The sequence below is a fragment of the Perognathus longimembris genome, chromosome 10 (genome assembly GCF_023159225.1).
Source record: "Perognathus longimembris pacificus isolate PPM17 chromosome 10, ASM2315922v1, whole genome shotgun sequence".
In the NCBI taxonomy this organism is placed as follows: Eukaryota; Metazoa; Chordata; class Mammalia; order Rodentia; family Heteromyidae; genus Perognathus; species Perognathus longimembris.
Genome location: NC_063170.1, coordinates 68,893,295 through 68,921,269, shown reverse-complemented (window position 1 = coordinate 68,921,269; position 27,975 = coordinate 68,893,295). Strand labels below are relative to the sequence as shown.

The 27,975-nt window shown below is 59.9% G+C and overlaps 1 protein-coding gene across 1 annotated transcript in view; it reads left to right on the top strand.

Moving 5' to 3' along the window:
• Vgll4 (vestigial like family member 4) overlaps positions 1-27,975 on the top strand; it is a 66,046-nt gene that overhangs the window by 33,264 nt on the left and 4,807 nt on the right. The window contains 2 exon segments of the mRNA XM_048356282.1: positions 23,006-23,085; positions 23,087-23,196. Of these exon segments, the coding sequence (XP_048212239.1) occupies positions 23,006-23,085; positions 23,087-23,196 (190 nt within the window).

Genomic DNA, 27,975 nt, shown 5'->3' with positions numbered 1-27,975 from the left:
AATGTGCTCCGTCGTCCTCTTCTTTCACTCCTTGTTTTTCTTTTTAACGTGCTCATCTCCAAGACAGACTTGTAAAGACTTCTGAAACTCTTTTTCTAAAGCTCAACCGAGGATACAATACCGACGTCTACCAAGAAGCCCTCGGAGGTTTCTGTGCTCCCGATTGGTGTGTGTGCGTGTGTGTGTGTGCGTGTGTGCATTTCCTTTCTCTTTTCCTTACACTTGAACACGCTCCGTTCTGCCCGGCTGAGGCTGGACCTCGCCGCTGGGTGAAGTTGAGGAGGAGGAGAGCCCGGAGCTTCTCAGCCACCATTTGAATCTGGAAACTTTTGTTTTGGGGGGCCGAGCAAAGAGCTGGTTTTCTTTGCTAGCCCGATAAATGCTATTTATGAAGATGGACCTGTTGAACTACCAGTACTTGGACAAGATGAACAACAATATCGGCACCCTGTGCTACGAAGGTAGATGTTCTAGAAATTTCTGCCCTTCTGCTTTTTGTAACAAACGCCTTTTTGGGGTTTGGGTCTCCTTCGGAGTGTTCTGTGTTTTTCATGGGCGTGTAGAGAGTGCGTGGGTTCAGTACAGAGCTTGTTCTTGCCTTAGTGTGGAAGTGGGGGGGGGGGCGGCAGTGCCCAGGACCGGAGGGGCCCCAGAGAGGGTGTTAAAAGTTTGCTTTGTGCTCCTAACACCACTGACTTTCCCCATCTTTGAACTCTTGGGCCTGGCTTTCTCTTTGATTTCTGCTGGCATTTTTCTTTCGGGGAGGGACTTCTAGGACTGAGATAAAAAGTTTGATGGCTTTGAAGGGGATTCGGGGGCGAGGGAGGGGCTGTAGTACTTATGTACAGTGTGTGTGTGTGTGTGTGTGTGTGTGTGTGTGTGTGTACGCACTGGTTCCCGCAGTCTTTGGGGTTTTGTGTTACCAGGGAGCAGGAAAGTTACAGTGAGTTCTGTGTTCAGTGGTGATTGTCCGGAACAATGAAGGGCTTTCCTGTCGGGTTCGGAGGCCCGGGAGGGCCCCCGGGTCCCCGGCACAGGCCGCCTCTTTGTCTGCCTTCCCACTTCCTGTGCAGCGGGGCCTGGTGAGTTGTGACAGTGGAGGGGGCCCCCCGCCACCCTCGCCCCTTGTGGGAGCGATTACACAACGCCCCGGCCAGAAGCAGAGTCAAAACAAAAAGCCCCAAACCCAAGCGCGGCCGGCCGGGGAGGCCCCCCCGCCCCCCACCCCGTCCCCGCCGCCCCGGGCCCTGGGTGGGCGCTCCCCCGTCCGTGGGAGCCCCACGTACGTGCGTTTTGGGAGCGGGGTAATGGCCCGGCCCTCCGTGCCGAGCTCCGGGCCTGGCAGGAAGAGGCGTTGTGTGTGTGTGGTGCCGTGTCCCCGGGCAGGCGGCGTCCATGTTCTCGCGGTGCCAGCCACCGCCGCACACCGTGGCACCGCCGGGGACGGGCTTGGGTGGTTCATGGGAAAATGCCGCGTCTGCTGCTTAACCCAGCTCAACACGGGCTGTTTTATTCCCCCCTGTAAGAAAACAAAAACAAAACCTAAATCGAACAAAACTCACTAAACACAAACATCTTCACGGGAACAGATGTCATCTTCAAGGGGTTTTGACAGGCACATAGTTTCATTTGTTTTACTAGTCCCAGAGAACTAGTTAGTTGGCTTAATTGTTCTGTGAATCTGTCCCATTGGGTTAAAACACCCACTTGGTTTCCGAACTCATGATTCCTGAGGCAGGAAGGCAACAGTCAAATGACTCGACTTGTTTCTGGTGAAGTTTAGTGGATTGTTAGTCTTTCTTCTTTTCCAGCCGCCCCCCCCCCCGCCCCCCAACAAGACATAAAAACTTTTCAGGCCGTTTCTGTTGTATTCTCTTGACCAACAGAAACAGGATATTTTAAAAACAAAACAGAGCATAATAGTTGGTGTAGAGAGGCATGAGAGGGTGGGTAGGAAATGGATACCAGATTAAATTGGTATGCCTCCAGTTGGTTGGGAGAGCTTGCCGAAAGCTCGTCCAGGTTGATTTATGGCTGGGTAGTGTGCTGCATGCACGCACATGCGCGTGTGTGTGTGTGTGTGAGCGCGCACACACACACACAGGCAGACGCAGCTCTTCTGTGCTGTTTATGGGGAAGGAAGAAACTCTGATCTGGGAAGTTGAGTTAGATACGGGTGGGACGACTGTTTGGCTTTGCACATCTGCTTCTGTTTTCCTTTATTATGAAGGCTAACGTTATTTTGACACCAAAATAAACACACAGGAAATGAAGGAAAGCACAGCAGGACTTGAGTGGTGTTGAGAGTGAGCTGTTTACGTCCCAGTGGTTTTCTCTGGTACACACCGGCCGTGCCTGCGTGTTTTGGAAGATGGGGATGCGGACTCATGCGTGGGGTTTCTGTTTGGGAAGATGGGGGCGCAAAGTCATGTGTGGGGTTTGGCTAAGGAAAGCTGGAACCGTGGTTCTTTTTAAATGCAGCATGTTGAAAAATGGGCGTTTGAGCCCCCCGCCCCCGCAACCCCCCCCATCCCTGGGCGGTTATTTAGTAAGTGAAACCTGTGCCTCCTGGGGACCTTGACCCCTTCTGGTTTGGGGCACAGGCGAGGCGAGCACCAGGCCTCTTAAAAATGGGAGGGGATCAGTTATGTGCTGTCTTAGCTCCAAACAGGAAGATGTCAGTCGTTGTTTTGGTTTACAGGGTAGACTGTGTCCTCTTCCTAGGTGGAAAGGGACCCACACTGCTTTCCACAGAATCTCACACACACTTGTGTATTTATTGTGCTGCTACGAGGGCTTTACCTTAGTGCCCGAGCACGGTCCCTTAGCTCTTTTCACTCAAGGCTGGTGCTCTACCACTTGAGCCACAGCTCCAGTTCTGGCTCTTTGCAGGTTCATTGGAACTTTCCTGCCTGAGGTTGGCTTTGAACCAGGATCTTCAAGAGACCTCAGCCTCCTGAGTGGCTGTGATTACAGGTGTGAGCCACCGGTGCCCAGCTTGGGTCTCGCTTTAGAGTCCCCTCTATTTCCTTTTTCTGTGTGTGTGCGCGGTGCTGGGATGGAAAGCAGGGTGTCATGGGTGGAAACGCTAGGCAAAGACGCTGCCCCTGAGCCGCCCTCCCAGCTGCAGCCCGTGGCCCGTGGCGGGGAAGCCACTGCCGTCTTCGTCTTCCGCACGCGCAGTAGAGTGATGATGATTTTTTGATATCCACTCTTAGTGTATCGGGTTGGCTTTGAACTTGAGATCCTCCTGCTTCAGCCTCCCCAGAAGTGGGGTTACAAGGCAGCATCGTCATGCTTGCGGAAGCAGACTTGGAAAGAGAATAAAGGGGGGAAAAAGCCACAAGGGGTAGGTGAGGGACCCCCGAGAATGAGAGAAGACAGGTGTAGTGTAAAATGAGCCCGTGCTGGCTAATTTCTGGGAACTAACAGTTGCCCCCCCCCCCCCCCCACACACAAATGAAATGATCAGGGAATGGGCAACCTGTGCTGGTGTTAATGTACACAGAAATCTCAAGCTTCCTTGCCCCCATACCCGCCCCTCCCCCCCTCCACTGTCCATGGAAGGTTCCAGTTGAACCTACAGGAAACTCAGTGCTGCCTCCCTCCATGAAAAGCCTTCAGCTAACCCTTGCGCTCACTGCTGCTCTGAGCTCCAAGCACCGCCACCTCCAGCAGATTAGAACCAGGGGTGGGGGTGGGAGGGGGGCAGGGGGGCGCTGTGTACCCCAGCGGGCTGTCAGGAAGTAGTTTAGAATGAAGGCTGAGTGAAAAACCAGCTCAGGCTCTTCCATGGCAGCTGTAGTTGCTACTGTATAATTAGCGCTTAATTATAGACTGTCTTGTATTCTCTAATTATCTAATTATCGAAGAGCTATCCAGAGCCTCAGACATCATCTAATACCTGTGCCTTGTTTTTGCCAAGGAAACTGAGGCCCGGTGCGTCTGGTCCGTTCAGGTTCATGCAGAAGGTTCACTGCAGAGCTGGGCAGAGGTTAGAACACCGTGGATATGACTGAAGAATCTGGGGGGCGGGGGAGGAAATGTTCCCACTTCTCCGGAGTCGCTGTATGTTTTGCCTGCTTCGTGGACTGTTATCAGCCTCTTGGCATTAGTGCCCTGGCCTGGGCGCCCACTCTGCTCCTTGGGGAACAGCCGGGCTGCAGTCCTCCCAGGCCTTCTCCTTTGCTGCCTTGGCCGCGCACGGTCCAAGTTCCCGGCCCTCCGTGAAGCCCACGGGGGAGGCGCCAATGATCGCCGTCGTCCCTGCGCTGACACTTGGTTTAGGGAGGAGGAGGAGGAAGAGGCGGCGACCTGGCAGATGCCATTTCCCAGAGAGCCGTTCTCCCTCCCCCCCTCCCCCCCACCCAGAGCGGGGGAGCAGGTTTAGGCCAGGGCCTCTGCTCAAGATGGCTGACTGTGGATCATCACCTGGTGCCCATCCATCGCCCCCCCAGGGCGCGGCCGCCCACCTCTCGGGGCGCTGCTTTCATTACGGCTGCAGAGCCACGGGTGTGTCATCTGGTAGAGGAATTCCGTCGTGTTAATTTACTGGTGTGGTTGATGCAGCGAGAAAGTCGGAAGCCATTGCACGCCGCGATCCATTCCAAGCAGGCGGAGCCTGGCGCGCGGGTTTAGGACCGGGCACGGTTTCAGAACATGGCAGGCCTCGCCATGCATGCGCTTCCCGGGCCCCCCCCCCCCGCCTCCTGCCCGGGTGAGGGCCTGCTTCCATTGTTCTTCGAGAACGCGGGGGTAATCAGGAAGCTTCAGAGTGTCGGGTGCGGTGGAGGGGAACCGGCCACGGAGCAGGGTGCCCTGCCTACACCGGCGTGGCACCCCGAGGCTGGTCCTGGGTGCCCAGCCAATCAGGTGACACGCTCCCCATCCAACGCCCACGTCCTGGAGGGACAGCTGCGACTGTGTGGCCGTGATACTTCATTCTCCCTCAGTGAGAGGGAGGGCGGGCGGGCGGGAGGGAGGGAGAATGCGTGCACGTACACGGGGGGGGGGGTGCGTGTGCGCCTGCACACACGCTATGGGAGGAGCTTGGTTGAAACATGCCCAGGTGAACCCTGAAAAGTCTGGTGCCTTCTAATTACAGCCTGTGGTGAGAGGCTGTGATTAAGCCTGCCCTCCCTCCCTCCCTCCCTCCCTCCCTCCCTTCCTCCCTCCCTCTGCCCCCTCCCCCCCGAAGGATTCTTTTCCTTGGCTGTTCTATCTCTCTCTCTGAGGGAGCCTGGGCCCGCTGGCTGGCATGGGAGGACCCGTTACCCCCATCCCTCCTCCTCCTCTTCCCTGTCTCCCTTGGGGGCCCCCCTCTCCCTCCGGCGCACCCCAGTGGACTTGGGCGGAGGTTCAGGGCCTCGCAGAAGGTGGGGGGGGGGCCCTTCTGCTTGACGGCGGGGGAAAGATCCAGCAGAAAACAGAATTTTCGTCACCCAGCAATTCCATCCCAGTTGAGCGCGCTGCCTGTACACGAGTGTCCCCGGTTCTTAGCAGGGAGCCCCGTTATCTGTTCATCTCCATTTCATGTTTATTCAGTGACAATTGGCATGTAATGGTATCGATGTGTTACTTTACAGCCTTAGTCAGCAGTGTAAGCTTGTGCTTAAACACAGCCCAGCTTGACTCTCCTTCTTCTGTTTTACGCAGAACTCACGTGTTAATGCCACCAAAAACAAGCAAAAAAAAACGGTATCATGGATGCACATTAAAAAAAAATCTATTCTTAGAGCTCTCTTCCACTTGTTACTATTTATGTGACTTTTCCCTAATGCTTACCATTTCGCCCTTTCTTTCTGTTTCCAAAGATGTCTGTAAAAAATACGAGCTGAAATTTAGTCAGTGATCAGAGAAAACCCCCCCTCTGCCTTCTGGGCGCGCTGGCTGGGATGGCTGCTTCCCGCCACGTCTCCCCTCCCCGCCACGTCTCCCCGCCCCCTCCCTCACTATCTTTGGTGAAGTCTGCAATGGGTAGAGATCGCGGGGCAATGCAGTGTCCAGGCAGGTGAAAAACAGTAAATTACCCCTTCCACACATTCTCTCCTGACCACATGCCCGCAGGCGTGTCTGGCTGGCGCCGGGACTGCCGGCGTGCAGGGCTAAACAGATGAACTTTGTAAAATTGGAATTAGTGTCGGTGTGTGTGTGTGCGTGTGTGTGTGCGTGCGCGCGCGCGTGCGCATGTGTGCTGGCTGGTACTGGGGCTTGAACTCAGGGCCTGTCCCTGTCCCTGAGCTTCATTTGCTCTAGGCTAGCGCTCTAACCCTTGAGCCACAGCGCCACTTCTGGCTTTTAAGTGGTGGTTAATTAGAGATAAGAGTCTCGTGGACTATCCTATGTGGCTGGCTTTGACCAAAATCGTCAGATCTCGTGCATCTGTTTTTTTTTTTTTCTCCACTGGGGATTAAACACAGGACCTCATGCATGCATGCAAAGCACACCCTCCACCAGCCCCTTTGCTATGACTCCCCCCCCCCCGCTTTGGTGCTCATTAGGGGTTTAGGTTTTTTTTGTTCGTTTGGTTTTTCACAAGGCTGGCACTCAACCACTTGAAGCTCTCTACTTGCAGCTTTTTGGTGATTCATTGCCCTGGCTGGCTTTGAACCGCAGTCCTCAGCTCTCAGCCTTGTGAGCGGCTAGGATGACAAGCGTGAGCCACTGAGCCCTGCTTTTGACGCGTGGTGGGAAGAAGTCCTTTCTTTGGTGGTTGCTGTGTGCACAGGAAGCCAGCCTCCTTGCAGTGTGGGGAGAAGGCCTCAAGGGCTGGGCTGCCCCCCCCCCCCCCCCGCGTCTCCTCACCCCCATGAACGCCGCCCCACCACCCGCCGTGAAGTCAGATTAGGTCTGGAGAGTCGTGACGAGTCTGCATTGACCAGCGGTTTGTGGCGTGGCCAGGCCACCACCCCAGCCAGGTTTCTCGGGGTGTGCTGAGGAAGGGGGACTGTTGGGTGCCCAGAACCCTGCTCTGCAGCCTTCTGGAGAAATCAGTCTCTACAACCGGGACCTGCGTCGCACACCAGAAAAGATCGCACCTGTGATATGCACTTGATTTCTTATTTTATATCTGATTGGCATGACAATGGTTGCCTGTTAATTCTTCCTGGCCAGTGGTTTGGTTGGAATGAAATGGATTCCTGTACAGAGGTGTGCTGCCTAGCAACTTAGCAGAGATGTTTACCCAGCCCACAGCGCAGCTGGGCCAGGCTGGGCTTCGGAGAGCCGAAGGGGACTTGCTGATGAGTGTGTGATTCTAGAAGTTTCTCCCCATTGAAAATAGGCACATCTTCCACCAACTGACATCACTGCACAAGTGACAATTAAATTTAAAATCTCGAGTTAATGTGAGCAGCCAGCTTTCTCCCCTGCTCGCGTTTTTCTTTCTGTTTATCCCCTTGAAAGCTTGTTTTTCTGATGAACCACTGATACACTCTTGGCTGACCCTACCAAGAACCTCGTTTTATTTTCCTGCTCCAGAGCAGTGACCTGCTTGCTAATGCTGCAAGTTACCCCAGGGAGTGATTTGGGCCCTTGGTGAAAAATGTGGAATAGCCGCTGTATTGAGCAGTGGGTAGGAGGATGGAAAACAGTTATCATGCCTGGCCTAAAACCTGTGTCAAGCTTTCTAGACCTGCTCTGCCAAGCTCACAATTGGCGCTCTAGTGGGGGGCAGGGGTGGGGAAGGGTGGAGGGGCCCGAACGGAGGGATATTCCGGGAGGGACGCTGGCCATCTGACCATCAGGCCCCGCTCTTTGTGTCTGACCCTGTGTCCCCAGGCTGGTGCGGCCAGCTCCTCCCCTGACCCTCCCGCCTCAAGGCCGCTGCGGTCAGTTTCTTTTACAATTTGCATCTTCCTCTCTCTTCACGACGGAGAGGAGGTTCCTGGCGGATCTTTTCCTTGCAGTCTAGGGCGCTCCCAGCTTTGAGCCATGCGTGCCTTCCCTCCGGTCTTTGGACTCTTTTTCCTTTGCCTTCCAGGTTGTCGGGAGAGGTTCCCCGTCTTCCTTTCTTCTGCTCCGTCCGCTGTCCCTTGTTCAGGTGTTGATTAGCGGGCACCGTCAGTTGTATGTACGTGTTCGTGGGGCTCAGCATGACAGTTTGGAAAGCAGATGCAGTCTCCACTTGGAGAGATGGTCCTGGCCACCGTCACTAGGGGACCCCCTGGTGGCGAGTCGAGGAATAGACAGTTTTTGTTGATTTCTCTTCTGCCATTGGATGCTCACTCCTCCCCCCGGTCTCTGCCTCCACAGAGCTGGGAATGGTAGTGGGTGGACAGCTCATGGCTTGGGTTTCCCGTGTGATTAACCTAACAGATCTTTGGCATTTTGAGAGAGGGGAACGTTTCAGGGGTTTGGCTGTGCGGTAACAGTGAGTTTGTTTTTGGAACATTTTTTATCAACGTATGTTCTACAAGAACTCATTGTGGCTTTTCTATACATGCATATGGCGTGGCCTGATCAAATTTGCCCTCTCCGCCACGCTCCCTCGCCCTCCTCCTCCTCCTCCTCCTCCTCCTCCTCAGGAAGTGGAGGTCATCACGTTGCGTGAGCTCCATCCGTCCTATTTCACTAATAAACACGATGACCTCCAGTTCCATCCCTTTGCCTGCTTAAATAAATGACATGGCTTGGTTTTCTTCACGGCGTGGTAATGTTCTGTGGTACGTGGGGACCTTGTCTTCTGCACCCGCGTGCCCGTTGAGCAGCTCAGCTGGTTGCACAGTTTGGCTTTCGTGGGCAGTGCTGCAGTAAGCGTGGTAGAGAACACGCTCGAGAGTGGCGAGCACGCGTGCTCACAGGGCAGGCTAGCTTTGGTTCTTTGCAGGAGCCTCTCCGCTGACTTCCATAGCGGCTACGGCCGTTTGCCTTCCCTTACTTAGTTCCTGAACATGTTTACGAGGTTGTCCTTGAGGAAGAAAGCAAGCAGGGAACGGAGAGCGATGGAGGGAGAGAGAGAGAATACGTCACTCTCTCCAGGGTGGCTGCCCCTGCTCGTTGGCGTGCTAGTCTCCTGGCTCGAGGGGCAGTCGCTGCCCACGCCCACACCGGACATGGTTAGGGGTGCAGATAGCACAGGCTCCGGCTTTGTGGAGCTCACACCCCATCTACCCAAGCAGAGGCGACAGAAAGGTGAAAAATAGAAAGGTGAAAAGGTGTGAGTGTCTCTTAGCTGACTGTTTAGAATCACTATATCCAACACTGGAAGAGTAAGCTGCTCGTAGCTCCAAGCTTCAAAATAGGAATAAAAGTCTATGATTGATTTCCCCTCTAGTTTTGTGAAGGTTTTAAAAAAATATACCTGAAAAATATGTAATCTTATGTATATGAGGTCCGATTCGTTTAGGTTCTAACAGGTACCAGATATGTTTAGAATTTAAAAAGAATTCAGTGAATTGAAAAAAAAATAAAGCTAAAGAAATCAGTAGGTTAGTTGTAGGTTCTTTTTTTTTTTTTAATTGTGCTGATGCTGGGGGTTGAACTCAGGGCCTTGAACTCAGCACTTGATCAAGGCTAATGCCTGTCTACGTGAGCCAAAGCTCCACTTTTAATTTCTTTGGTGGTTAATTGGAAATCAGAGTCTTACAGACTTTCCTGCCTGGGCTGGCTCTAAACTGCAATCCTCAGATCTCTGTCTCTTGAACAGATTTATCTAGAACTGATTCTTTTTTTTTTTTTTGGCCACTCCTGGGGTTTGGACTCAGGGCCTGAGCACTGTCCCTGGCTTCTTCTTGCTCAAGGCTAGCACTCTGCCACTTGAGTCACAGCACCACTTCTGGCCATTTTCTGTATATGTGGTGCTGGGGAATTGAACCCAGGGCCTCATGTATATGAGGCAAGCCACTAGGCCATACCCCCAGCCCTTCTTTTTTTTTTTTTTCCCTCCAGTTCTGGGGCTTGGGACTCAGGGCCTAAGCACTGCCCCAGGCTTCTTTTTGCTCAAGGCTAGCACTCTACCACTTGAGCCACAGCACCCATTTCTAGCCTTTTCTGTTTATGTGGGACTGAGGAATCGAACCCAGGGATTCGTGCATGCTAGGCAAGCAGTGTACAGTAAGCCACATTCCTAGTCCCGTGCTGATTGCTTTTATTCAAGTGATGCACAACAAAAATTTGCTCATGCTTGTTTTTGTTTAGTGTTTGGTTATATTTGGGTCTCTAACCTGAAGCTGTGTGTGTGTGTGTGTGTGTGTGTGTGTGTGTGTGTGTGTGTGTGTGTGTGTGTACAGTTCATGCCCTTTGATCTGGGTTGGAGCACAGTGATCAAGAGTTAGGACTTTGTTACACTTGCTACTGCGGCACATTCTGTAATCCCAGCACTAAGCGGGGAGAGGGAGAGGAGGGTCACAGTGTGGTAGCGTGGGCTACAAAATGAAGCCCTGTCTCAAATCCCCCTCCCTTAACAACAAATAATAATACAAGGAAGAACCGAAGTAGGGATTGTGAGTCCCTGCCCTGCTATTCTCCCGCGTGGTCTCCCACGCCCCTCTCTCCGGCCGTGGGTTGGGCCTTCTGCATCTACATTAGTACTTGCTGTTGGGTCTTTCCTGGAACCCCCTGTCAGGGGACTGGTGTCTGTACGTGGGGGGGGCGCCGTCCTCCGCATGGATCATAGCTCTGTCTCGGGCCGGGACTGGCACAGAGCCTCTCTCCCCGGGCAGGCCACGGTGGCGTTGGGAGCTCCGTCGGTGCGGCCCGAGGGGCAGAGCGCCTCCGCGGCCTCAGAGTCACATGGACTGCCCAAGCCCGGGTCACTGGGCGCCCAGCACCTCGGGTCACTGGGCGCCCAGCACCTCGCGTCTCTCCCCGTTTGGCTCGCCCCTCCGCCCCTGTCCCGCCCCTCGGGTCCTGCGCACGCACGCGCGCGCACGCACCCCTGCAGCTTCTTGGGTGCGACCGCGAATGGCTGAATCGGCAGGGCTCGCGCGCGTCCTCACACTGTCACCCTGGAGAATCCCACGCCCCGCCCTTCCTGTGTGGTTCTCACCCGCACACGTCTCTGGGCTCTCGGGGGCCAGTCACCAGGAGGAGCCACCCAACGCCGAGGGGCGTGCGTGTGCACGGGCAGGTTCTGTGGAAGTGTGCCTGCCGGGCTCCGGCCACCCGCGTTCCCTGTGTCCTCCCGCTGCCAGCGAGCTCCCGCGAGGCCCGTGATGGGGGACGGCCGCCTTGGAATGAGGACGTTCCGGTTGTGCTGGAATGGACTACCCTGAAGATGAACGGCAGCGCCCATCTGCATGTGTATCAAGCAATTTTAAACATCCAGCCTCGCTTGTTGTATTCATACGTGCGCACACGTACGCGTACATGTTGCACGTGCGGCAGAACCAGCCTGCGCCCCGGTGTCTCCTGGGGAGCAGGGGAGGCAAGCCCCCACGGCGCGCCTGGCAGGTATTCAGAGCCGAGGCGGGGCAGAAGCGCCGGGCCCCCTAGGCAGGAAGCCGGGTGCTCTCTGGCCTGGTCTTCCATCTTTGCAGCTTTGCTCACTCACTGGGGCTGGGTGTGAGGGCCCAGCTCCCCAGTCCTGGCTTTTCGTGCTGTGAACATGGCTAGTTTTATCTGTCAGGGTCTTCCCTGGGTGGCCGGTGGGAGAGGTGCCTCCCTGCCCCCCACCCCAGCTGTCCTGGGGTGGGCGGTGGGTCCTGGCAGCTCACAGGCACACTGCTGCTTAGAGGCTCTGCCTTGTGAGTACCCGGTTGTGCATTCAGCCTTAGAGAGGCGCACATTGTTTTGGTTGTGTCACGTATCTCTGCGTGTGCTCACGTGTATGTTATATTTTAAATCAGTCAGTTAATTTGTTGCCAAAATGATGTACAGAGGGGCTACAGTTTCATAGGTAAGGCACTTGGTACATTTCCTATCCAACTTGTTAACCTCCTCCCTCATAGGTTAGTTATTTTTGCAGTCTCTTCCTTGGGTGGAGGAGGATTTATTGTGTCGCCCTGGTCCCCACCCTGCCCTCTGGGATAGCCTTCGGGACCAAGAACAGCAGCAGGGTGTACTTTTAGTGTCTGAGTGGCATTTCCTATTCCACACGCTCATCTAATTTCAGATGGGTGTATTTACCTGTGGTCTGCAAATGCATGGGACGAGCTATCTAGCCCATCCAAACCAGTGCCGTGTTTCCTGAGGCAGAATGGGCTGTAAACCCAGCATCGTCTAGCTTTGTTCCTGGGTGTCATGGAATTGTGCGTGCGGGGTGCTCAAATAGAGAGTCATGCTTTGGGGTGGCGGCGAGGGGCGTGTCTGTCCTGCCACTAAGGCCACGCCTGCTGTCACCAGCGAGCCTTCCTCTCTGCTGAGAAGCCGTCGGGAGGCGGTGTGGGAGAGAGGCAGGACCTGTGGCCCTCTGGAGGTTTTGCAAGGAGAGGGCTCTCCAGGGGAGCTTCCCTCTCCCCGAGGAAACCTGGGGTCACGGCTTCCAACCCCAGCACTTCCCGGAGGAAGGTTTAGTTTGATCATGAATTCGGGGGTTTCGGCCCGGGGCGGCTCCACTCCGCGCCCGTGGCCGAGAGGGCCTGCTCACCTCCTGGTGGTCAGGAAGAAGCAAAGGAGGGGCTTGGTGCCCAGATGCCCTGCAAGGAGCTGCTTCCAGTGACTGTCTTTCTTAGAACCTTCTGTGACCCCACAGGCAGGGGACGGAGCCCGAAATGCCTCCCCATCCTTTGGGAGATACTGAATCCATAAAAGTGTTCACTTTTGTCTTGTGGATGCTGTACATATTTATGTATAGAATGGACTGAGGTGTTTTGAAGGTGGCTCCCTGGAGAGCACCTCAGCCTGCCTTTCCTTGGGCCGTTCCACCCTTCAGTTTTCCGGCCCTGGCATCTCGGTGGCCTCGGTGCTGCCATTTAACCAGAGGAGCTAGCTGGCTGGAATCATGCCCCGTGTTCCTTCGGAGCAAGTCGAGACCGGTTTCTGCAGCTGGAGTTGCTCTTTGCTCCGTTCTCTGCCCCTTCCCCCTCTGTAGACTTCGAGAAACATACAGGTTGGTAATTATGCTCAGCTCTTGGGTCTAATTCGGGTTTTTTGCAGGGGCAGGGGTGCTGGTCTTGGGGCTTTGGACTCAGGGCTTGGGCACTGCTCCTGAGCCTTTTTTGCTCAAGGCTGGCACTCTACCACTTGGGCCACAGCTCCACTTCCAGCTTTTTTGGAGGTTAATTGGAGGTGAGAGTGGCATGGACTTTCCTTTCCTACTTTGGCTGACTTCCAATCCCAGTCCTTAAACCTCAGCCCCCCGAGTAGCGGGCATTAGAGGCACGAGCCACGGACACCCAGCTCCATGACAAGATCCTTTGCTGCTCCTGCTTCATGGTCCTTCGGGTTTTCAGATCATAGGGGATGGCCTTCTGTCTTTGTGAGGAAACTGGTTCACGTGTGGGTTAACACGGGCACTGCGGTTGGATAACTATGATGTCAGTCACTGTCTCCTCTATGCCGTGGGCGCTGGGATTGGCTAACTGTGATGTCAGTTTTTGTCTCCCTTGTTGGATGCAGTGAAAAGCCCCATCTGTGTCAGGAGAGGGTGATGATCTCTCCATTGTAAGTTCCTCGCAGGAATGGCAAGGGCTGCAATACACGAGAATGCAAGGAGAGGGGAGGCTTTCCAGCTCTCGGTCCAGAACAGGCAGAAACCTTTCCACAGCATGTGTCTGTCGGGATTGAAGTGCCCAGGCCGCAGTCCCTAGAAAGCAGGACTACAGGGAGGCAGACAGAGTACCAGACCCTGGCTGTTCATGGCACTGAGAGTTCGGAGCCCGGAGAAGTAATGATGAGACAGCCGCATCTGTGTTGCCAACCTGCCGGACAGTGAAGTTGCTGGAAGTTAGCAGTCCAATAGCCCATGAATTGAGATGCTTCAGGTTGGCTGTGTTTTTTAGTGTAATTTAGACAGAGCTGCCATGGTTTAGGAGCACTCTAGCTCCCGAGCTGTTTTATCAGCCATTGACAGCCTGGCTTTTAAGAAAATAGTTTGGCAAACATATAGTATCTGCAATCTATTAATAGTGTGACATCGCATTACATTGTTTTACATTACTTTGAGGATGATGGATTGAACTTCTGAAATGCCAGCACGTCTCTAGTGAAGGGCCCTGTTCCTCATTAGTCTCCTAAGAACGGAGCAAAAAAAGGCCGAGGGGCGTGGCTCAGACAGTCAAGTAGACGCTTAGTAAGCAGGAGGCCCTAAGTTCAAATCCTACCACCACACAGAAAAAAGAAGACAGTAGTGACAGATGTTGTCGAAGATGCGGAGAAATGCTGGTTATACAGTGGCGTCGCGGCTGCCTTGAAAACACATCTCCAAAATGTTAAATGATGAGTTCCCATTCCCCAGCGTTCCTTCGCCAGGGGCAAAGCCAGCAGGACCAACAGCATCCGCACGTAAGCTGGTCCACAGGCGTCCGTAGCAACATTCCTCATAACAGAACCAGGCCCGAGCCGGGGGCTGGAGGAGAGGCGTGTAGTCTATCCACACAGGGAATAGTATGCGGCACTGTAAGGGAGTAGAGTTCTTGCATGACAAGGGTGGCTCCGGCCGGGTGGATTCTGTTTCTGTTTGTGTGTGTACAGGAAGGGGACGTGGCAAGTGATTGCTAATGGGGTGGGCTTCTTTTTGTGAAGGTTCTCTAGAAGTCTGGTTTGTTGATTATTGTGCAGCCTTGTGTGGAAATACCCTAGACCGCGAGGTGCCCGGCTCTCGAAGCGGGTGAGATCTAAGGTTCCCTTCTCAGCAAAGCGGCGATGAGGTTTGGGGATCCAGAGTGGAGAATACCATTCTTCACTCGATGCTTCACAAGCGGAAGGATGTTCACGTCAAAACGTGTTGCACAGTAGCGGCTCAGTCGCTGTGCCTTGCTGACGCAGGTCTTCCGCGCCTGCCTCGGGGCTCTTCGAGCAGGTTCTGGGATCAGGTATGTTTGTTTTGGTCGGACGTGGGGCTTGAACTCTGGGCCTGGGCGCTGTCCCCGAGCTCTTCAGCTCAAGGCTAGCGCTCTACCACCTGAGCCACAGTGCCACTCCTGGCTTTCTGGTGGTTCATTGGAGATGAGGGTCTCATAGACTTTCCTGCCTGGGCTGGCTTTGAACCGCAATCCTCAGGTCTCAGCCTCCTGAGTGGCTGGGATGACAGGCGTGAGCCGCCGGTGCTGGCCGTCGCGGTTGGATTGTTGACTTTGTTTTCGTGGTTCTGGAACGGAACCCAGGGCCTTGTGCTTGCTGGGTGAGCGCGGCTGGTCACTCCCTTTACCGTGGGCATCACACCTGTGGTAAACCAAGATCCTTGCAGGGGATACACTGCCTGTGTGCGTGTGCATGTGCGTGCGTGTGCACGCGCATGTGGGCCGAGAGTTTAGGGCTGGAGGGAGGCGAGGGGGCGTGGACGGAGGTCTGGACGGGGGCAGTCGCCCACGTGGGCATTCCAGGGTGCCCGGCTCCATTGGCGCTGGCAGCCTTGCCGAGGAAGCCCCACCCCTCTGCCTGCCGGGGAGCAGAGGCGGCTGAACGCCCTCGGCCCTGCGTGAGCTTGCCCTCCATGGAGCACTTACACGGCGAGTCCTAGCCAGTCCACGCCGGCTGCTCCCCGTTCACTGGCCCGTGCCTGCTTACTTTCCACGGCTGCTTTGGTCCGAGGGACCAGAGAGCGGGACCTTGGTGCAGCGCCAGCCCTCCCTGTTGCTAGGCTGTGCGGCCTTGGGCCGGCTGCCCATCCGCTTCGGGGGCCCCCGTTTCCCTGAGTGGAGGGGCAGCCATGGCAGCCCCTCCCCATTGCTGGGGTGAGGAGGCCGGAACCAGAACTCGCAGTCCTGAGATTCCCCCCTGCCGGGCCGGGGTGCGGGGCCTCCTGGGTGTGGGTAAGCCCGCAGCCTGGCCAGAGCTGATGGGAGTTTATCTCGGGAAGGGATTAGATTCAATCACCCAAGGGCCCCTTCCGGGTGCAGTCTTGCGCGGAGCTTCCGTGCAGGGTGGGGTGCGGGCTGTGGCCGGCCTAGCCGGGGTGGGGTGAGGGGGCCACCCCCCATGGAGGACCAAGGCCGGCTCTCACGGATGCCTCGGGCGGGTGTGGGGGCTTCTGCGCCCACCCACCGAGTGTCCCCAGACCGGAGACCGATGAGGAAAAACTGTTCAAATAGGAGGGCGCACGGTCTCGGAGATGCCGGCTTTCAAAGCCCTTGGACCGCCCGCGGGAGCTGCTTTGTATTTCCCATCAGAGGAGGGGGACTTGTTGGTGGCTCTGCTGGGTGTGAGGTACGGGGTGGCCGCAGGAATGGGGCTGTGTGTGTGACCGGCCAACGCAGCCCTGCTGCCCCCCCCCCCCCCCGCCTTTGAAGTGGCACAGCCTTTCATCTTCCCTCATTTTCACTTAATGACAGCCTGGCCTTTGATCAGCCCAAGTTCCCTCTTTCTCTGGCTTCAGGATAAGTGTCTGGGAGTTAAGGAGAGACCGTAAGGAGGTCCGGAACCAACAACCAACGGCTGGGGCTTTTATGAGCACAATAGCTGGTTAACCTTCATATCTTAAGTCAATACACCCGAAGGGGGGTGAGGGGAGGGGAGCCGGCCTTCCTGGTCTCTCACTGTCACTTCAACTGGGAGAGAGACGAGGCTGGGAGGAAGGGAACTAGAAATAAAGACCAGGCCCCCTCTCTTCATACCGGCTTCCAAAGCCGGCCAGCATGCCCGGGTTGGCTGTGATTTGGGCACCCATCCAATGCTGCCTAGTGGTAGAATGTAGCTTTCCCGGTCACGCTCTATGGCTTTTCAGTTTATCATTTAATAGCACCTTCTCAGAGCCTGGTCATAGAGGTGAACGCAGCGCTCCCCCCGGGGGTGGGTGTGGTTTCCAGGAGGATGTTCAGGTGTGTGGTTAACGTGAAGGGCTGCGGAGTTCCTGCAGTCAGCGCGCAGGGCCTGGGGTGTGGCCCCCGGGTAGAGCTGAGTGTGGGAACTGAGGGGGGGGCCCTCCCTCCCTCCTTCCCTCCCTCGCTGGGACAGCCCACTCCTCCGACCTCCCTTAACCTCTCCCTGCTCCTTCCTTTGTGGCCCCTGGAGCTTTGCTTGCCTGGCATTCGAGGGAAGACCTTGTAGGAAGAGCTGGGGGGGGTGGGGGCAGGGGGCAAGGGGCAGGGGAGGGCCCTGAGCTCTGGGGACGCAGCGTTGGCACAGGGTGAGGCGACATTGCTAGTTTCGGGAGGGGGCTGGAGCTGAGCCTCTCTACCAAGGAGGACCTGGGCCTCTTCGGGTCTCCATCATCGCCACCAACTGAGTGTGGGATTTGAACCCTGGGGTCGGCAGAGTGGGGAGGGAAGGACACTCCCGCCCATGGGGACAGCTCGCAGGGAGGAGGGGGAGGGAACAAAGGAGATGGGCCAGGCTTGCAGGGGGAGGGAACCCAGGTCCAGATGGCCTGCTGGGTGCTACTGCTGGGTAAGAAATATTATGGGGCTCGAGGGAGGGAGTCCCCGTCCCTCCAAGAGTCCACCACACAGAGACAGTCTCAAGCAAAAAGATGGGTTTATTGGGGAAGCAAAAAGCGAGCTGAACCGTCCAGGGACGCAGCAGACTCGGGAGCTGAAACTGCGACAGTGAAAAGCGGGCTGACCGGCCAGGGCCACAGTGCAGACTGGGGAGCTGCCACCGTGACCCCGAGCAGTCCTCAAGATGTAGGGGCCTGACGCAGGGCGTAGAGCACGCAACAAACAAGCCATTTACAGAAGCAGACTTTTGGGGTCAGGTTGACCGAATCCCCAACCTTTCCTACCATGTTTCCCTAATCAAAATGGAGTCAACTCTGCTGCTCCCTACAACACTGGGGAAGTTCTAGACTAGAGCTCAGCAGGCAGGCAGTTCTTCCAGGATTGGGGGGGGGGGCTGGGCCACCCCAGGGGAGCTTGTGTGCCTGAACCCATAGGGCTGATCGTTCTACAGTCACTAAGCGCCTGTCTCCAGGTGCTGTGGACCAACCCTCGAGACTGGACAGCTCGGTGGACAGGACATCTCTGTGGACTGGGCAGCCCGGGTGGACCAGACGTACTGGGTGGACTGGGCAGCATGGGTGGACTGTGCCACCAGCCCCGTGTCCTTGGGGAGTGGACCTGGGCCCGCCCGTACGCCTGTGCCTGGGTCTCGGCCGTCTCTGACCACGGTGCCCACGGCGGGAAACGCCGTGTTTGCCGGAGGAGCTCCCCGGGATTGTGGGGGGACGTCGGGGGGATGTCAGCGCACGTCCAGGACAAGACGGGGTTGAAAAGGAGTTTTGATCCGCGGTGGGTTTGGCCCAAGGGTGTGAGAGGGTGTTGGTGCGTTTCCTCCGTGGTCTCTCACGTGTGGCAGGCAGACCCTCCCAGCCCAGGGCCCCGCCTTCCCTCCTCCGGCTGAGTGTGGGCCAGCGCCCCGGGCTCTTGCGGCATCCGCGGTCCCCTGGGCACCGGGGGAAACTCAGGCCTCGTCAGGAGCGAGTACCCAGGCCGCAGAACCAGCAGGACTCACAGGCGGGTCTGGAAACAACAGGACAGACTAAGCATCATTTCAAGCCCCAACGCAGGCCTACGAAGAAACGCTTGCGGCTGCCGTAGATGATGCGGTGGCGAGCGGACTGCGCAGTCAGCAGGTGGAGGAAAGGGCCAGGCATTCCTTGTCTGTTCCGCGTTCTGTTACCTTGAAAATGATGGGAAAGCCGGGCGCCCGTGGCTCACCCTGTAACCCTAGCGACCCAGGAGGCCGAGATCTGAGCAGCATAGTTCAAAGTCAGCCCCGGCAGCAAAGGCCGTGAGGCTCTTACCTTGGCTACTCAGAAAAAGCTGGAAGTGGCACCATGGCTCAAGTGGTAGAGCGCTAGCCTTGAGCAGACGGGCGCTCAGGACAGCGCCCAGGCCCTGACTTTCAAGCTCCAAGACGCAGAAAAAAAGAGGTGGGAAAAAAACGTTGCAACCCCCCCTCACTCTCTTCCCCCCCCCCCCCCCCCCCCGCCGCCAAATCACTTGTGTGGGCCAGTGTCCCTCTCCCTGATAAAGTTTGCGCTGTCTGCGGGCGTCCCTGGGCGGGGCCGTGGCTTCGAGCCTTGTGCCCAGCGTGAGCCCCGGGGCAATGCGCTCTTTGGGGAGCTGCAGCTTTAGCAAGGTGAGCGAAGGGCTTCCGGGTGGCGGTGGCAGCGGCCCGTGGCCTCGGCACCGCGCCGGTGTCACCGCCGGCTCCTGCCACGCCGGCTCTCCCCGCGCCCCCGAGCCGCGTCTGGGTGTGATTACCGCAAGCTCCTTTTCAAATGAGCGCGGCGCGATAGATAACTCAATTGGTCTCGAGCAGCTTTAGCCTTTGCTGTTACTGAAGTCTGTAATATGACTTAAAAGTAATTCAATTCCTATGCAAGTCTGTCTAAGACAAACACCTCAGGATAAACTCACGGTGCACGCGGGTGTCATTTCTCTGGGATGTTTTAAATTCACGCGCACTCACACGCGCGTGCGCGCGTGCACACACGCACTCACCCCCTAGGAATCAGGTGCTTAGGCGGTGTGGGGGCGCAGAGGCTGCCTTGGGGCACAGGCCCCACCCTGCCCCCGACCTCCAGTCTGGCCGCGTCTCCTGAGGTTCCCCGCCTGCAGGTCGCACGGCTCTGTGTTCGAGAGCGGGCACCGGCAAAGGCTGCAGCCCGCCCCGCCCAGGTCTGCACCAGCGGGGCTTCCTCGGGCACAGCTGAGGCCACCTAAAGCCGAGGCTCGACCCCCCCCTCCCCCCAGATCTGAGCTGGGGCTCTGGGGGCTTAGAGCTACGGGTCTGGGGCCACCCAGCGATGATGCAAAAGCACTGCATGTGGTGGTCCTGGGGCGGGCGCTAGCGGCTCGGCCCCCGAGGGCGTGCTAGGATCGTGCGCCGCGGCCCTTGCGCCCCACGGGCCGTGCCGTGCGGGCCTGCTTTGTCACGTTGCCTTGAGGTCCTCCCTGAAATGAAAAACAAAAATGTGAATCGGCACAGGGCCGGCCACACCGCTAAGGGTGTTGATTTCACCGCGTCCTCGCCGGCTGCTTGCTCCTGCGGGGGGAGAGGGGGGAGCTGAGCAGGACTTGGGGGGCTTTGCCCTGCGCCGTCCTGGCGGAGCCGTGGGAGGGGAGAGGGTTGGGGGTCCGGGGCATTTCTGAAGCTGCGCGGCCTCCGCCCCGGTGCTGATGTCAGCGGGTTGTTGTGGGCTGTGGTCAGACAGGAGACACGGGGGGCGGCGCGGGGACTGAGCTGTGGTTTTATGTCTTGATTTGAGGTTCACACAGATCAAGGCCGTGCAGGAGGGGAGAACATGAAGTCCCTAGAGAGATTTTGGCTTGAACTCTGGGCCCGGGCGCTGTCCCCGGGCTCTTTAGCTCAAGGCTGGCGCTCCACCACTTGAGCCGCAGCGCCACTTCTGGTTTTCTGGTGGTTCATTGGAGATAAGAGCTGCATGGACTTTCCTGCCCGGGCTGGCTTTGAACAGCGATCCTCACATCTCGGCCTCCTGAGTAGCTAGGATGACAGGAGCCCTGTGGCATAGAGGTTTTTGTGAAAAGAAAAGAAAAATCCGTCCTTCAAAGTGAACTGGGGAACAACGAGGGAAAAGGTAACACGTTTGACAAGAAACGTACTCACTGCCTTGTGTATGTCACCGTAACCTCTGTGCGTCACCTTGACAGAGGTGTGTGGTGGCTCACACAGGTGATTCTAGCTGACTCGGAGGCTGAGATGAGGAGGATCGTGGTTTGAGGCCAGCCCCATCAGAAAGGTTCAAGAGACCCCCTTCCCCCCCGCCCCCGGGCTGGGCGCAGTGTTGCACACCTATCATCCTGTTATGTAGGAAGCTGAGATGGGTCAGGCTAGCCCGGGCCACAAAGTCTGAGACTCCGTCTCGACAGAGAAAGCTGGGCCCCGTGGTACTCACCTGTCCTCCTAGCTACGAAAAGAAGGCAAAAATGGGAAGGCCGAGGTCCCAGCGCGTCCGGCAGGAAGTGTTTCTGAAAATGAGTTGGGATAGGTTAGCTGTTAGTGGCAGGCTTGTTTATGTCGTGTGCTCTCGTGTGTGAACAGGTGTGGAAATGCTCAGGGGAGGAAGGGATGTGATGGTATTGTAGCACAACGCGCGATGGCGGGGGACGGATAGCGTTGGAGTCTCGTCACGTGCGTGGGGCACACTCCTGCCTTGGGAAGGGGGGACACCTGCCGCGATGGCTTCCGTACTGCCGGCTCGCCCAGAACAGTTGGGCGGCCTTCGCCGCCACCAGCTGCACCAAGTTTCATTGTCCCCTAAGCAGAAGCCCACGAGGCCACCCCCGGGCTCCTGTCGGCCTCCTCCTACTTTGGTTACAAGGTTCTAGGTCCACCCGACCATAGTGCTCTGCGTCTGCCTCCTTCTACTTGGTTCACGACGTTCTAGGTCCATCCGGGCCACAGCACGGATACGTTCTCTATTCCTCCCCCTCCCCCTTTCCACAGTTGCTGGGTAGTGCTGGGGTTGCTCGGATGGCAGTCTGCCCCTTGAGCCATGCTCCCGTCTTGCTTTTTGCCGGTTATTGTGGAGGTGTCTCGGCCCCTCAGGCCTCCGGGCCTCAGCGTTGTGGGTGGCTGGGTGAGCGCGGGCACCTGCTCGCCGCTTTCTCTTGGTGGTGAGCATGGCAGTGAGTGTTCACAGTCGTTGGGTGCGTGTGTGGAGACGCACTGGGGTTGCTGCAGGACGGGGTGGGGTCACAGCGAGCCCCACGTGCGGCCGACGCTCGGCGTGGAAGCTTCTGGCTGGGAAGCCGAGGCCCCCGGCCCGCCGCCCTTCCGAGAGCCGCAGGCCAGCACAGGGCGGGGGTTTCGGGGTGTTTCATTTAAGATGGAAGGTTCCAGTCGGCCGCGGGGCCAGGATCTGGAGGCGGCGTGGCCCGCCGCGTGCCCGCCCCGCGTCCCTGTGTCCTGGCAGCACCGTGGGGGTCACCGCGGTGACGCGAGCGGCCGTCAGAGCCACCGCCCGCGGGGGAGGCCGGAACCCGCGGGCGACCTCGGCCCCCAGGCCAGCCGCGGCCTCGAGACCACCGCGCTGCCCAACAAGGGGCCGTTGTCCGCGAGACGCGCGGGGGCCGCCCCCAGGTGCGCGTCAGCCCCGCTGTGCGCGCTTCACGAGGCACAGAACCGTCATTGTCACCAAAGGTCACGCTGACTTCAGTTCATGAGCCGCCGAGCCGCCTCCCAGGGCCAAGCCCCTTCCGGCAGCCCGGAGACGGCAGCCCCCCAGCCCCCCACTCCCCGCGTGTCTGGGGCCTTCACCGACACCGCATCGGAGAGGAGCAGGTTACACGATAAAACTTCACACACACACACACACACACACACACACACACGTGTGCCATGTTTAATATACTGCAAGAGTAAAATGTGTATTTCTCATTAGATAACATCTCTTAGTACTTTAAGGAAAAGATGACCTGTTCATGTCCCTCCCTCCCTCCCTCCCTCCCTCCCTCCCTCCCTCCCCTCCCCTCCCCTCCCCTCCCCCTCCCATCTTGAGGCTTGAACTCACTGTCCCTTAGCTTTTCCACTCAAGGCTGGTGCTCTACCGCTTGAACCACACACAGCTCTACTTCTGACCTTTTGCTGACTGATTGAGAGATGAGAGCCTCTCAGGTTTGCCTTGGGGCTGGCTTTGAACCCTGCTCGTGGCTCTCAACCTGCTCCTTGGCTGGCACGCCGCCGATGGAGCCCGGCCCCGGCCCCTTCACGCGCGTGTTCCTTTAGGCGACAACACGCCGAGGGTGGGACTTGCTGGCGCGGGGGTCTCTGTGCGGACTCGCAGCCCTCAGCTCCGGGCTCGCCCCCCTCCGGGCGGCATGTGCTGCTCATCTCCCCCCCCCCCCCGCCTCTCCCCGTTTCCTCCCACCTCGGGGCGCCCCCGCCCCGGGACGTCTCTGCCTCCTGCTTCCCCGCGGGCTGGCGGTGTCGGGGAGCCGGGGTGGGGCTGGCCGCCCCGCCCCCCTCCCCCGATGACCACAGCGCCCCGTCTCTCGCGCAGGCGAAGCCGCTCTCCGGGCGGAGCCCCGAATGCAGCCGGTGGCGGTGGCGTCGGCGCTGGGCGGTCACCGCACGGGCCCGCCCCCCCATCAGCCCCAGCAAGCGGAAGCTGAGCGCCGAGCCGGGGGACGAGGACCTGGACTGCGACGGCGACCGCGTCTCCAAGATGACCCGCATCTTCAGCCCGCACCTGTGAGTCCCTGCGCCCGGCCTCGGGGAGGGGAGGTGGGGGCGGGGGCCCCTCCGGCTCCCTGGGGTGTGGGGGGGGCACTGGGCGGGAGAACCAGGCGCGGGAGGGCCGGGAGGGGCACCGGGGCAGGTTCCGGGGGGGGGGGAGGGAGAAGGTGGCCCATGGCTGCCCGGGCCCCACGCACTGGTTGGAGAGCCTGCCTTGCCACCGGAGGCCCTGGGTGCGGGTCCTTCCTCCGCCGCCCTCATTGCTGTTATCACTCGTATTATGACTTACGTAGCTGTACGGGGGGGTTCAGTGCCACACGCCGGTTCCCGCACCCCTGCCTGGCGGCCACCGTGCCGGCATGCTGGGCCTCACCTTCCGCGTCTGCAGCCTGAACGGGGTTGCAAGGGAGGTCCGCAGGGCCTGGCGTGTCCGTGTGGGCGCCTGCTCCCTCTGCGGGCACGCCCCCCCCCCCCATGTCCTGGGACCAAGGCCTTGCCCGGCCCTGTCCCTCTTTGCTCCTTCTCTCATTGCTGGAAGCCCAGCCCCTTCTTTGCCCAAACCAAACCTGAGGCATCCGGGCTTCTCTGATGTGTCTTTTATTTTGTGGCAAAGAGGAGGGGCGACTCCCCACCCGTGCCCTTCCCCCACCTGTGCCCTTCCCCCCTCCACCTTTGCCCTCCCCCACCTCTGCCCTTTACCTCTCCACCTGTGCCCTTCCCCCCTCCACCTTTGCCCCTCCCCCACCTCTGCCCTTCACCTCTCCACCTGTGCCCTTCCCCCCTCCACCTTTGCCCCTCCCCCACCTCTGCCCTTCACCTCTCCACCTGTGCCCTCACCCCCTCCACCCGTGCCTTTCCCCCACCTCTGCCCTTCACCCCCTCCGCCTGTGCCCTCACCCCTCCGCCTGTGCCCTCACCCCTCCGCCTGAGCGCCTCCCCTCTTCCTCCCAACACTCAAGTCACCCCCCGCCCCCTGTGTCCGCATTTGCAGAACGACAGTCCACGAGCTACGTGGACCGTGCGAACATGAGGGTTGAACCTCGCGCCGCGCGCCCGATGCCGTTGCTTTTTATTGCGAGTCGCGCTGCCGGCGGCTCTCTAATTAACGGCGGAGCCGCAGCTTGAAGCCGGGGCCCGCACGCTTGCCGGGCAGGTGCCGAGCCGCTCGACGTGGGCCCCGGCCCGCGCGGTCCCGTTGGAAGGCGGCAGTGACGGCCGCAGGGAGATGGGATGTTGCGGGCACGCGCTGTGGTTTGAGTCCGCAGTGAGTGAGTACGCGGCAGACAGCGGCCTCAGCTTCCAGGGGTTTACGAGTGTGACCTTGAGGGAGAGGTCACGGGGACGCTGTGGAGAGTGAAGGCCGGCACAGGGCAGGCAGGGTTAGGGCGGGGGGGGGGGGTGTCCCCGGGGGGTAGAGCACCTGCCTAGCCCGCGCCAGCCGAGGAGGGGAAGAAAGGAGAGAGAGAACCGTGCAACTCCGTGTGCAACTTGACATTGGTAGCACTGCACAAAGTTCAGGAAAGCAGAAGCCGGAGCTGACGACTCGAGCCTCGCCGTGGCCAGGCCGTCTTCCCCCGTTAAAAACAAGCATCGTAAGATGTGTCCTCTCAGGCGTTTTTGTCGTTATTGCTGGGGTTCGAGCTCAGGGCCCCTCCTTTGCCAGCTAGGCATTCCGCCACGGAAGCCATGCTTCCAGCCCTCTCTGCTGGCCCCCGGGCTGGCCTCCGAGGTGGGCCCCCCACCCACCCAGTCTGCCTCCCGCCGGGTGGGAATGCGGGCCCCGCGCCCCCAGATCCAGCCCGAGGCGGAGGCCTGCTCCCCGCTCGTGCGCACGCACGGGCCGGCCCCGGCCCGCCCCCCCGCCTGTTTCTGCGTCCCTCACAGTTGGGATTGCAAACACGCCCCGCGTGCCCAGCCTCGGGCGTGTGGGGTGCGGGCGGGCCCCCGCGGGGGGCTTCCGTCCCTGCTGGGCATGGTGGTCCCGTGTTTCCTGCATGTCCCCTCCTTTCCTCCTCGTGTCTGGACTTGTTCTCTGTAGTCCATGGCCCACACCTTTTTCCCGGAGAAAAGTCCTTGTATGTTCTTCGCCCCTAGAAGGAGAAGGCACCGTGGGGTTTTTTTTTTGGTTTTTGTTTTGCATTTTGTCTTCATAAAGGGTGTTAGTCACACATAATGAAAATCCACTGTTTGTCAGTAAAGAAAATGACCACGCTCCTGAGGGAGGGTCTGTGTTGGAGAGCGGTGGGCCGCGAGCCAGAGGGGCGGGCTCCAAGGTGCGGGGGGGGGGGGGTTAGCCGTGTCCCGGGGAACCGGCCCGCCCCGCACAGACCCGGGGGTGCGGGGCCAGGGAGCGGGCCACACACAGGCCGTGGTCCAGGAGCCATTGTTGATATCAGGAGCGATGTGATTGCAGCCGCTGTAACTTGTTCTCTCGGTGTTACATTGTGTCACACCGTAACATTGTGACAGCACAACTTCCTGTGTGTGTGGGGGGGGATTGTCCTAGAGGCAGGTGCCCCACGCCGAGGGCATTGGTTGAGAAGGAGTCTTGCAGACGTAGCTTTGTCTGAGACGGCCTTGAACTTGGATCCCCTGGGATTGTAAACGCGAGCCACTGCCCCCAGCCACGCCTCCCTTTCCACTTTCACCTCTCCGGTGTACGTGGAACTGCGGTCCTCAGACCTCTGCCTCGTGCACGGCTGGGATTGCGGGTGGGGCGCCACCTCACCCACCAGCGCGGCTCTAGCTTCCGCGTCCAATGAGCTTGCTCTGAGTGCCGAGACACGTGGAAGGCGGGCGCGGGTGCCTTGGTTTCCTCCTGTGCGCTCTGAGAATTGCACAGGACGGAACTCCTGGCTTCCTGCCACACCCGGTGGGCAGGGGTGGGGCTGGCGCGCGCTGGGCGGGCTCCGTGGCCCGGCTCCGTGGCCCGGCTCCGGGGCCGGGGCGCTCCCACAGCGGCCCGGGGACCCGTGGGGTGTCTGGTAGGGAAGGACCGGACGCCGGAGCGGAGCTCGAGTGGAATGAGGATTTGTCTCTCAGCCCTGCCTCGACCCACGCCAGGCCTCCTGCCCGCTCACCGCGAGAGGGACATTGGGAGGGAGCCAGGGAGCTGCCCTGGGTGAGAGCCCCGAACCCCGACCCCCCACGGGGGGCTCTCAGGGAGCGAGGCCTTTCCCCTTCCTCACGCTGGACTTGAACTCGGAGCCTCCTCCCCCTGCTGGAGCGGCCTCAGTCCTAAGCTGGCTGCCGCCATGCTGGCCGGGTGCCGGGAGCCACATCCGGAGGCTGCCCCGCGTGGGGGGCGTCCCGTGGGCCCTCTGCCCCGCGTGGGGGGCGTCCCGTGGGCCCTCTGCCCCGCGCGGGGGCGTCCCGTGGGCCCTCTGCCCCGCGTGGGGAGCCCGTGGGCCCTCTGCCCCGCGTGGGGGCGTCCCGTGGGCCCTCTGCCCCGCGTGGGGGGCGTCCGTGGGCCCTCTGCCCCGCGTGGGGAGCCCGTGGGCCCTCTGCCCGCGTGGGGGGCGTCCCGTGGGCCCTCTGCCCCGCGTGGGGGCGTCCCGTGGGCCCTCTGCCCCGCGTGGGGGCGTCCCGTGGGCCCTCTGCCACGCGTGGGGGCGTCCCGTGGGCCCTCTGCCCCGCGTGGGGGCGTCCCGTGGGCCCTCTGCCCCGCGTGGGGAGCCCGTGGGCCCTCTGCCACGCGTGGGGGCGTCCTGTGGGCCCTCTGCCCCGCATGGGGAGCCCGTGGGCCCTCTGCCCCGCGCGGGGGCGTCCCGCGTGTGCTGTGTGACCTAGCCTGCGGTGTGGAGGTTGGGACGGGGCCGGAAGCGCCCTTTCTCGTGGTCAGCCCCGCGCTCGCCTGGCGGAGGCCACTGGGACCCGGTGCGGGCCACGGCCCCAATCCGGATGTGCGGGAGCCTTCCCGTCAGGGTGGAGCCCGCGGCGCGCCCCGCACGCGGTCAGGACGGCTCCCGTGGGAACCGCGTGCGGGGACGTGGTCACCTGTGCCCGTCACGCGGGCCAGGCGAGCCGCGCCGGGCGGGGCGCGGAGAGGGGCGGGGCGGGGCGCGGAGAGGGGCGGGGCGGGGCCGGCGATTGTGGAGAGGGGCGGGGCGGGGCGCGGAGAGGAGAGGGGGCGGGGCGGGGGAGAGGAGCGGGGCGGGGCCGGCGAGCGTGGAGAGGGGCGGGGCGGGGCGCGGAGAGGAGAGGGGCGGGGCGGGGAGAGGAGAGGGGCGGGGCGCGGAGAGGAGTGGGGCGGGGCGCGGAGAGGATGGGGGCAGGGCGCGGAGAGGGGCGGGGCGGGGCGCGGAGAGGAGCGGGGCGGGGCGGGGCGCGGAGAGGGGCGGGGCGCGGAGAGGAGCGGGGCGGGGCCGGCGAGCGTGGAGAGGGGCGGGGCGGGGCGCGGAGAGGGGCGGGGTGCGGAGAGGAGCGGGGCGGGGCCGGCGAGCGTGGAGAGGGGCGGGGGCGGGGCGCGGAGAGGAGAGGGGGGCGGGGCGGGGAGAGGAGTGGGGCGGGGCGCGGAGAGGATGGGGCAGGGCGCGGAGAGGGGCGGGGGCGGGGCGGGGCGCGGAGAGGAGCGGGGCGGGGCGGGGCGCGGAGAGGAGCGGGGCGGGGCGGGGCGGGGAGAGGGGCGGGGCGCGGAGAGGGGCGGGGCGCGGAGAGGAGCGGGGCGGGGCCGGCGAGCGTGGAGAGGGGGCGGGGCGGGGCGAGGAGAGGGGCGGGGCGGGGAGAGGAGTGGGGCGGGGCGCGGAGAGGATGGGGCAGGGCGCGGAGAGGGGCGGGGCGGGGCGGGGCGCGGAG